Source organism: Mastomys coucha, unplaced genomic scaffold (genome assembly GCF_008632895.1).
Source record: "Mastomys coucha isolate ucsf_1 unplaced genomic scaffold, UCSF_Mcou_1 pScaffold12, whole genome shotgun sequence".
In the NCBI taxonomy this organism is placed as follows: domain Eukaryota; kingdom Metazoa; phylum Chordata; class Mammalia; order Rodentia; family Muridae; genus Mastomys; species Mastomys coucha.
Window position 1 is genome coordinate 889,218 of NW_022196894.1, and position 11,317 is coordinate 900,534.

Below are 11,317 nucleotides of genomic sequence, written 5' to 3' on the forward strand. Positions count from 1 at the left end.
AAAAAAAAAAAAAAAAAAAGAAAGGAAGGAAGAAAGAAAAAAAGAAAGAGAGAGAGAGAGGGAGGGAAGAAGGGAGGGAGGAAGGAAGGAAGGAAATGATACTCTACTCGATGAAAGGAAACTAAGAAATTCACTTTCTGGAGACAATCAAGAGGCCAACGCGTTGCAGAGAGATTGGAACTTTATTGAGACGTTCTCCCTGATAAAGCCAGAATGGAAAGAACCCTGGAAAGGTCAGCCACTGTTCAGACACAGACATCTCTGCATCCCACGTTCCTCCTGGGATGAAACTCCCCCCCTCTAGAGGCAGAATCCTGCTCAAAATCCATCTCTGCCCAGCTGGGCAAAGAATGCATGCTAAAACCTGTGCTGACCGTCAGTGGCCTGTGGGCAGGAGAGGAACAGAATGGAGACAGAGAAGAAACAGATGGAGAAAAATCCAAAAGGAAGGTGCCACTGGTAAGATACCTCCATCCACATGCAAATCCTGTAAGAATCCATCGGCCTTACTTCACCTGCTCTCCTCCAAGCATGCAGGCACTGAGAGCTAGGGCAGTATCCGTACAGTTCAGCTTTTTCCCTGGTTTGTGCATTGAGAAAAAACAGTTGCCACCCAAAACCCACATGCATGAGGGACATGAAGGAAAAAGGTAGGAGGAACAGTCTCTCCAGAGAGCACGTGATGGAGAGAAGAGGGCAGGAGTTGGGAAGAAAATTCCAAGAGAGATTGCAGCTCATCTGCCCTAGCCACCAGGCTCCATGAATAAACCTTCTGGGAGGAACTCGCCCCTTGGAAACAGTGTCCTGGCAGCTCTGAAGCTCTGATTTGTGGCAGATCCTGGGCCCTACATAGAGCCAAAAGCAGTAGTCTACCTTAGGTGGGGGCACCAGACTGCTAAGAGTTTAGAGAAACACAAACTCCTAAATTGCAACTCTCTATGTAGCCTCCACTGATTACTGCTTATGCTACCTACTTGATCCTCAGAGAGAATGGCTTTGGCTCTGCCTTCCTCCCTTCTTTCCTTCTGCTCCAGGTAACACCCTGGTGCTGGTGGATCCCAACCCCATGCCTCACAATCAAGGCTCCCAGGAGAGCTTGCTCCCCAAAAAGGCAGCCGGCTGTGCTCAGAGAAAGCCCTCAAGGCAGCCTGAACTTCACCTTGCCTACTCCATCAAAAAGCTCTTCATCCTCCCAGAGCCTCTCGCTCCTCTGCACTTCAAATGTGTGCCATGCAAGACTCTCAGGAGTCCTCTCTCTGTGCCCTCAAGTCTGAAATCCTCAAGTACATATTCACTGGTGAGTGAAGGTCCTGACTGTCCTGACTGCATTTCGGTGGGTATCTGCAGAAGTTCAGGTTGAACTTGGGCCTTATCTGGCACCAATGCCATTGCCAAGGGGCTGGAACTGGTTCTGATTCTAGGGACTTTTTCCTCAGTTGGAAGTATTGATGCATCAGGGAATGGAGAAGAAAGGAGAAGAGAAACCATGGTTCTGGGAACCAGAAGAGACATGTCTTCTGTCAAGTGCTCCCACAAAGAAGCTGTAGAAACAGCCTCCCCCGAAACTTGGAAGAATGTCTGTCCAGAGAAGCCTCCAAGGACTGGGAGCAAGGTTTCCATTGTCCTCTCTGAGACCCAGCACCTCTGTGATCTGAGCTTTCAAAGACATGCAACAGACAAAGACACACTGCAAACCAATTAACCCCGAGCCCTTCCAGTAAATCACGTAAAGAATACATTGCCCACTCACCCTCCTTTTAGGGACAACTAAGTGTCTGAGCTCTCCAACTGGGACATCAGTGAATGTACTTGGGATGGCAGAGCAACATCCTAATTTGAAAACTCTTGTTTTAGTTTTCTGGATGCCCCACCCCTTGGTAAAACAGGGAGAAGATTCCAAAATTTATGAAGATCAGACTCAAGAGACTGTCCGATTCTAAAAATCAACCCAAGATTAGGAGAGAGCCAAGGAGGGACAGGGATCTAACAGAAAATGTGTGTGAAAGGAGTTGACACAGACCCGAGAACCCTCTACTACTCAGGAAATTTCCACGGAGTTTAGCTTATTTGACCCTCGTTATCTTAGTATTCATTAGAATTTAGCTGCTCTAATTTAGTCCCTCTAAGGTAGGACCCAGAAAAAGCAAAGGAAGCCCTGTAGACTGACCTGGCCTGTGTCAGGCCTTCTAACTGAAGCAGTAAGACACGCACACTCTGATTCACAGTTACCACTCTCCTCCCTAGAACCTTCCTGATTCACCGGCCTCAATGAATTCCCAAATCTCCAATGCAGACTGATTGTCGCCAGTATGGCTCAAAGGGTTAACAAACCAGGACTTCTCAGACAGTTAGGACACTAGCTTATTCACCACTGGGGACCCAAGAATCGCTCCACAGAAACTAGTGCTTCTTATAGCGATTCTTTGGGGTCTCACCACAACCTGTTTTGTCACAGTTAGGAGCACCCTGATTCTTCCCAAGCCCAATGCTACCCAGAAGGCTGGGGAGTTCCTGAGTGATGGCTCGTTCAATCTTCTCCAGGAAGCAACCCCCCATGTAGGAGCACTGCTGAGACAGGAGTTTGAAATTGGAAATGGGGTTGATGCCAAAGAAGTCCTTATAAGCCTCACGATTGGGAAGGTCAAACTTGCTGACGTTGGTCTTTGCCAGAATGGTCTTGAAAATGTAGAATTTATCAGGATCTTCCACAATGTCCTTAAAGACCAGTTCCCCATCACTGAAGAAGGTCATTTTGTCCTTGTAAGTCTGCAGATAGCGGTCAACTAAAAGGGCGTGAATTCGGACTCGGATGGCGTGCTGGCGAATAAAAGCAATCTTGTTCTCTAGCCTGTTCTCAATCACCTGGTTGAGGTCTTCCAGAAGAGAGATCTCTTCTTTGAGGAACAGTTCCCGGTGGGTATCAGGCTTATAGTCCTGTGGCCAGAAGGAGCTGACGTAAACCCGTGGAGGCTCCGTGACATTGATGAGAGGAGCCAAGCTCCAGAAGAGAGCTCCATACACCCGCATGAGCATTTGTGTGGCCAGGTTGTCAGCCTTGTTCAAAATGATCCTTATCTGGGACTCACGGCCCTTCAGTTGGCGGAAAAGCATCTCCAACTCCAGACCCACATCCAGCTTGGTGGGATCGAAGACAACAAAGATGAGGTCGGCTCTATCGATGAACCACTGACACACATCGTTGAAGGGGTAACCTTGGGGATACAGGAATAAGGAGTCAGGCTGAGTGGGGCACACACAAAGCCCTTTGTAACTCCCTTCAGTACCAAACCATTATATGGACTAAACAGAGCCATAGCACTGGCTATTTTCTGGGTTTCTAAAGATCAGTGAGCATTTTTTTTTTTTGTCAACCTTCAGTCAAGAATAGTCTGACCCATGCTTTAATATACAGTGACTTCTGAATCCCTAGTGAAGGGAAGGTTTTGTCCAGAGTGGACATTTTTATGCAATGTGAAATAGTATACTCCTGTAATCCCAGCACTCAGGAAGGCAGAGGGAGGAAGATCTTCAGTTCAAGGCTAGGCTTAGCCACATAATGAGACTGTGCTTCAAAAACAAAAACAGCAACAAAAAGGGGGAAAATTGGGACTAGGGAGATGTCTCGTTGATTAAGAGTGCTGGCTGTCCTTTCCAAGGACCCAGATTCAGTCCCAGCACCCACATGCTGCTCCCAATTGTAATTTGAGTCTCAGAGGAGGCAGCTCCCTCTTCTGGCTTCTGTGGACACAATGGATGCATGTGGAGCAGACATACGTGCAATTAAAACACCCATACACAAAAAAAATAAAAATTTTTAAATGTTATCTTATTTTTAGTTCTTGAGGCAGGATTTCTCTGTGTAGCTCTGGCTGTCCTGGAACTCACTCTGTAGACCAGGCTGGCCTCAGATCTCTGAGTGGTCTTCCTTCTTCTACCTCCCAAGCTTAAAGGTGTGCACCACTACCACCTAGCTAGGAAATAATAAAATTTTTAAAGGAAAAAAGCAAGTGATTTTCTAAATGTGTGAAAGATCTAGGGCAATGCCAAAGATGTTGCGAGGAGGATATCGGGAAGCCTGGAGGAGAGAGGATGTGTGTTTAAGGGAAAGAACTGTGGGGAAAGTGTTGAGTGTCTGCCATGACCTGGGCTAGCATTTTAGACTTTGTATAGACTAGCCAGATGGTACCTGCTCTTAATTTCTTGTCCATCAGCTATAAAATTACAAAAAGAATTATAATACCAAAGCTGACTTAGAGTCTCCTGTGCCAGGCTGGCTGTGGTAGTGCCTAACTTTAGTTCCAGCACTCAAGATAATCCCAGTATTCAGGAGGCAGAGGCCAGGAGGATCTCTGTGAGTGTGAGGCCAGCCTGGTCCTAACGGCAAGTTCCAGAGGGGGCTAGTGTGTTGTGAAACAGTAAAGCACTCAGCTAAGTCTGCAGTCACAGAGGCTCAGCCTGTATTAATCCTTCTCACTGCTTCCTTGACTTTCTTATTTACTAACGAGAAGACAGGACTGCCACTGTGATGGCTGTTCTCGGTCGTCTACTTGACTGCATATGGAATTAACGAAAACTTGAGCTGCTGGATTCACCTGAGGGACTTTTCTTAATTAAATTATTTGGAGTAGGAAGCCCCACTTTTAATCTAGATCTCTTTAAGGTGGGAAGAGCTACCTTTCATCTGAGACACACCTCCTGCCCCCAGCCTTCTGACAGGACGTGGAAGAAGGAAGTTTGCTCTCTTTGCTGGCTTGCCCTCCATCTCCCTGCCAATTCTATTCCTTCTCTGGCAATAGAGCCTGCTGCTTCAGAATTCCAGTGTATAATGAAGACAGCCAGCTTTGTAGACTAAACAACTACTAGATTCTTAACCTTTCTGTTGATAGACAGCCATCCTCTGTAATCCACTCTAATAAATCCCCGGATAGATAGGTAGATACATACATAGATACATACATAGGTAGGTAGATAGAGTCATTCTATAATTTCTGTTCATCTAGAAATCCCTAATACAACAGTTTTGAGAACACTGATTTTTCTATAGTAACCAAATAATATATAAAGCTATCTGATTGATAATAGGGCATAATAGGGTTATCATTAACTATAAATTACATTGTTACTAATAAACTAGGTCTAGTTGTAACCCAAATGCAAGTCATAACCATACACTGAGATTTGCCATTTAGTTACATGTTACTATGATGGCCCTGTTTAGGACACATGAGTGCAGATATCCCTGTGCCATGGCAGTATATCAATGGCCTATGATATAGATCCATGCTTGCCAGGCCCAGGGTATCAATCCCCTGCCATCTGAAGGTAAACAGGGTTCTGGGATGACTAATGAAGGTTTAGGCTAAAGCAGGCCCAATAAAACAGATATTAAGAGTAAGAAGAGATGTAGGCCATGTTCAGTGGAGAGTAAGCCCACACCCCAGATTAGCCAAAATTAAAAAATAATTCACCAGGATATGATTAATCCAGGCCCTCCACTATTCAGGAAAGACTGGGCACCCAAAAACAACTTGTTCGCAGCTTGGACATCTCTGAGATCTTACAGAGAGTACCAGTAGGAACTCTAGGAACGTCTAGGAAAATACTGACCATTTCCAAACTCAGTCAGCCCTTTAGGAGGCAGAGAACAAGACATTCCAAACCTCAAAGCCACAGTGACAGAAGCAGCGAAGAAGAGAATGCACCTCTTAGTTGAGACCATTAACCATCCTTTCTTCTCTGCTGGCCTACCTCTGTTGATCACAGTGTCCTAAAATAATGGAGCTCTTGATATTCAGAAATGGCTGTTCTCTCTCTCTCTCTCTCTCTCTCTCTCTCTCTCTCTCTCTCTCTCTCTCTCTCTCTCTCTCTCTCCCCTCCCCCCCCTCTCTCTCTCTGTGTGTGTGTATGTGTGGGTGTTTTATGTGAGGGTGAGTCTGCGCCCATAAGTGTGCATATATTGGCCACAGGAGGATAGTAGGTGTCTTGCTTTACTGCTTTCTGTCTTATTTCTTTAAGACAGGTCTCTCATTTTGTTTGACTAGGCTGCTTGGCCACAGAGCTCCAAGGATCCCCTTCAACACTGGAGATATAAGCACAGGCAACCTTGCCTGGCTTTTTACATGGGTTTGAACTGGGGTCCTTGTGCTTGCAGAGCAAGTAGTCTTCCCCACTGAGCATATCCCCTGTCCCCTAAATTACCTCTTTCTTGTTGCTTGCGGTTCTCAATGATGCCTGGTGTATCCACGAAAGTGACTCGTTCTAGAAGTTTATGGGGAACCTCAATGCCAATCAGCTTCTCCAGAAAATTCTGGCCAAACTTTTCCAGTGGTGAGAAGGATCGGGCACTGTCAGCAGCCATGACGATGCCCTCGATGGTTTTCAGCTTGGGCCCATGCATAAGGACAGTGAACTCAGAGGTGGTCGGTTCAGCACCTGCATGCATGGGTGGAAAACAGCAAGCACTGAGGAACACACCACTGGAAGGGGTGTGAACAAGTAAGGATGGAAGGACTTCCACAAAGGTAGGGCAGGTTTGCTAGGTCCCTGACTTCTCCTCTCACTTTTTAATTGTGACAAATACACAGAACATAACATTTACCATTTTGATCATCTTTAAACCTATTGTCCAATAGCATTAAGTATATTCATGTTATCATGAGCCAGTTATCCTCACTCTCCATTTCCAGAGCCTTACATCTTCCCACACTGAAACTCTGTCTCCGCTAAGTAGCACCTCCCTGTCCCCCTTCCCTGGCAACATCTACCTCTTTCTGTCTCTGAATTTTTCCTACTGTGGCACCTCATATGAGTAGAATCAAACCATATCTTTGCTTTAGTGCTTGGCTTGTTTTGCTTAGCATATTGTTTTCAAGGTTTATCCATGGCAAGAATGTGTCTGATGTGTCCTGACAGCATGCATGGTTCACTCCTTTCTATATGTGCAAATTTGTGTGTGTGTGTGTGCATGTGTGCGTGTTGCATGGCACAGGGGTGGAAGTCAGAGGATAGACAACCGTGAGTATCCTCACCTTGTTTGATACAGGGAAGATTGTCACTGCTGCATAGGTCAAGTTAGCATTCAGGGGCTCTCCCATCTCCAGCCCCAATGTCCCTATAGAAGTTCTGCAATCTCAGATGCATGTGCTACTACACATGTCTTTTATATGGGTACTAGGCGACCTGACTTCAAGCCCTCTCTTTCTGTTGTGTGCACACATTGCTTGCTGGTTATCCCTTCATCCAGCCATGGACCCTTGAGTTGTTTCTACTTTGGGGCTTTTATGAATAGTGCTGCCATGGAGGCGGCAAAGCTTCTGGTTCTTACATATTATTTTCACTAATATTATTAAATGTTAATAATATTAATTAATTATTAAATATTAATGTCTCATCTGCTTTCACAATTTATACATCCCCTGTACTGGCTGGTTTTGTGTGCCAACTTGACACAGGCTGGAGTTACCACAGAGAAGGGAGCTTCAGTTGGGGAAGTGCCTCCATGAGACCCAGCTGTGGGGCCCCTTGAGGGTGGTGCCATCCCTGGGCTGGAAGCCTTGGATTCTATAGGAGAGCAGGCTGAGTAAGCCAGGAAAAGCAAGCCAGTAAGGAACATCCCCCCATGGTCTCTGCATCAGCTCCTGCTTCCTGACCTGCTTGAGTTCCAGTCCTGACTTCCTCTGGTGATCAACAGCCATGTGGAAGTAAGCCGAATAAACCCTTTCCTCCCCAACTTGCTTCTTGGTCATGATGTTTGTGCAGGAATAGAAACCCTGACTAAGATACCCCCCAAAATAGTTACCTGTATAAAGCTGGTATCGAGTATCTTCTAACCCAAGGAGGTAGTTTATCATGGTGGATTTGCCAACGCTCCACGGTCCCAGGAACAGCACCATTGGCTTGGAAGTAATCTCTCCATCTGCAGACAACGGGAATTAGAAACAAAAGTGACCTGACATCCGCTCTTACTAGACAAGCGCAGCACTGCTCTCCAAAGCGCTCTGCATCCCCCTCATCCCCCACGGTCATCTAGAGCTTGTGGGGTTCTGTGTGGATCAAACTGTGAAATCTTGCTTTATAAGAACATTCACTCCAAAGACACCAGGAACCATTGCTTTGACCTTTTCCAGGTTCTTGGTACATCAGCCTGCACCGATGAGAAGTTGGGTGGACTGATACATATAGGCTCAGTGCTCATGCTGGGTGCAGTCCCCTGGCTTCATCTAGAAAATGTCTCACCAAAAGGACAGAACCTCCACACTGAGAAAGACTGGAGTTTGCTACCTGGATCAACAGTAAGAAAGGACATAGAAGAGACATATACAAGGTTGAACCATCTGAGCTCGGCTCTGCCTGCTTGCGGCTCTGCAGCTCTCCTCATCTCTTCACTGGGTCTCCTCAAATCCTCACTTCAAGCTCGGATTAGTCTCTTTAGCCCATGACAAGTCTTCCAGGGTCTGAAACCAAACCCTGAAAACTGGGATTCCTTAGACTCTTGGACCCTGAGGCCAAGCTCCTCTAAGACACCATGCTAGGAACCAGACCCTGCCAAGGCTACTGGGGAGGAGTGTGTGAGAGAGAAGCAGAAGTCTCTAGAGTCTTCAAAAGTAAGGATTAGGGGGTTTAGGAGGGTGCTCACTGGCAGAGCATTTGCATAGTATGTGTGAGGCCCTGGGTTCAGTTCCCACTACTGCAAAAATACAAAACCAAACCAAACCAAATATGGGCAAAGAAGCTTGGAGAGCCTGCGGACAGAGATGGTTTCTTATCGCTGCCTTCTGGTCCTCTAAGTTCTTTTCTGAATGAGCTCCACTGAGCACCTGTACTCTCCAGCTTTTGTCTTCCTGAGCCTGGAGATAGACCTCAAACTGTAGTCCTCCTTCTTAAACTTCTTTTTCATTTATTTCTTATAATGTTGTATAATGTCTTGACTCAAAAGGCTGAAGTACAAAAAGCCCCTTTTGTCTAGGCCATAACACACTTTCTATTAGGTAATTAATGCTGGGCAGGTTGAGGTAGGTTGTTTTTTTTTTTTTTTTTTTTTTTTTTTTTTTTTTTTTTTTTTTTTTTTTTTTTTTTTTCTGTTTTCTTTTGAGATGAGGTTATATTTCCCAGAATGTTCTCAAAGTTCTGGGCTCAAGAATCAAGTGATTCTCCTGCCTCAGCCTCCAGAGTAGCTGGGACTATCTATATTTGTGTACCCAGGACACCAATGCTAGTTTCTGGCACTTTTCAGCTGTCTTACTGTGCATACACCGTGTTGTACATACCAATGCTGTCCATTCTTTTCTGTACAGTGTACAGAATGAATGAAGCCCTTCTGCACCTGGCTTTGTTCCTCTGCGGGTAAAGCAAGGCCTTAAACCATGATGTCTCCTACATGGTGAGCACAAGTCCGTGGGCTGGCCCTTCCCTCTTATGTGTAAACATACATGAGAGACGGGCTGGCGAGATGGCTCAGTGGGTAAGAGCACCGACTGCTCTTCCGAAGGTCCTGAGTTCGGATCCCAGCAACCACATGGTGGCTCACCCGTAATGAGATCTGAGGCCCTCTTCTGGTATATCTGAAGACAGCTACAGTGTATTACGCGGAGCGAGTGGGGCTGGAGCGAGTGGGGCCGTCCTGAGTTCAATTCACAGCAGCCACATGATGGCTCACGGCCAACCGTACAGCTACAGTGTATTCATACACATAAAATAAAATAAAATAAAATAAAATAAAATAAAATAAAATAAAATAAATCTTAAAAAAAAAATAAAAACCATACATGAGAGGCATTCAGCCTTGGGACAGAACGGATAAGCATCTCAAGGGGGTTATGCCCAGTTACGGATTTTTCCAAAAAGCCAATGCTGGTTATGTGAGACAGAGCTTCGGGTGTTGCTATTCCAACTCTGCACAGCTGGGGGCATCGTGGGCATATGTGGGAGACCAGTAATAAGCTTGAAGGATGGGGTCATGCAGGAAGCTGGCAAGACATTAGGACAGAGAAGCCAAGTCCAGAAAGGGAAGCCAGAAAAGAGCCAATTGGCCTTTGCTGAGAGCCAATCCAGGGGCAGCTGGCAGCTTCTTGGCCACTGAGGCTTTAAGTTTGGAGTCTCCCTGGGAGGGTCATGCCACTCTTGGTGTCAGAGTAGGGAGAGAAGACAAGTACAGAGGACAGAAGAAAGCCAGCCATTGGCAGATTCTGTAACCTCATACCAGGTCTGCACATGCTCTAAGAAGCAGGAGAGGGCGGCTGGTTCATAGGCTTGTAAGAACAGTATAGGAACTGACGGAACAGGGTGTTTTACTCCCTGGGGAAAGAAATGGAATCGCAATCCTGACAGTGGCCAGAGCAACCAGCACTGCCTGGGCATTAGGTTCCTTTTCTGTAGAGCAGGATAAATGCCCTCAGATACCACAGCTACTCAGTAGGCATTAGAGTAACATGGAAATTGCCAAGTAACACAGGAAGAGATTTGTGATGTGATTTACAATTAAAACAAGGGCTGGGGTTATAGCTCCATAGTAGAGCACTTGCCTAGGATGCTCAAGGCCCTGGGTTCCATCCCCAGAACTGAAAAGAAAAACAAAAATAACAATTATGAAAGCTTTAAACCAGGAGTGAGAGTAGCTGTGGATATAGCTCAGTGACAGGCCACCTGCTTAGCATGTCTAAAGTCTGGGGTTGTACCCCCAGCACTGAAAAATGAGTCACACTTTTAAAGGTGGCAAACCATGGTGAAACAAGAATTCTCTGGTATGTTCTTGTGAATACAGATTGGAGTATTTCAAGGCAATTTTCTAACAATGATCAAAATGCTTAATTCTAGTGTTCTACAATAATTTTTAAATGTGTATTTGTGGGGCTGGGGTTAGCCAGAGGATAAATTATGGGAGCTGGTTCTCTCTTCCCACCATACAGGTCCAGGGATTGAATTAAGGCTGTATGGGCTGCGGGTGCATTTACCCACTAGGCCATCTTGTCAGCCCCTCTACTGTACTATTTTAAAGACAAACAAGCAAGCAAAACATGTCTTAAAAATATCTGTACACAAAATATATAGAGATTATGCTAGTGTTTGGAATGATTTGATTTCATCTTGTTCAGCTAGCTTCCCACTCTAAAGCCTGTGGTGGCCTGAAATTCATTGTGTAGCCCAGGCTTGCTCTAAATCCTTAGTCATTCTATTGCTTCAGTCTTACAAAGGCTGAGACTATAAGCATAGCCACCATGCCCAGCTTTTGTGCGTATATATATGTGTGTGTGTGTGTATATATATGTATGTATGTATGTATGTTTGGGGGTGCACAGCGCAGTATATATATATATATATA

The 11,317-nt window shown here is 45.6% G+C and overlaps 1 protein-coding gene across 3 annotated transcripts in view; it reads right to left on the bottom strand.

The window, feature by feature from the left end:
* Positions 1-163: 163 nt before the first annotated feature.
* The window catches only part of Srl (sarcalumenin), a 43,373-nt gene continuing 32,219 nt past the window's right edge, over positions 164-11,317 (bottom strand). For all 3 annotated transcript variants that reach the window (XM_031361041.1, XM_031361032.1, XM_031361026.1), the window contains 3 exons: positions 7,799-7,915; positions 6,199-6,432; positions 164-3,212 (listed from right to left, as the gene is read on the bottom strand). In XM_031361041.1, the coding sequence (XP_031216901.1) occupies positions 2,401-3,212; positions 6,199-6,432; positions 7,799-7,915 (1,163 nt within the window). In that variant the 3' untranslated portion in view covers positions 164-2,400. The remainder of the gene's footprint in view (positions 3,213-6,198; positions 6,433-7,798; positions 7,916-11,317) is intronic.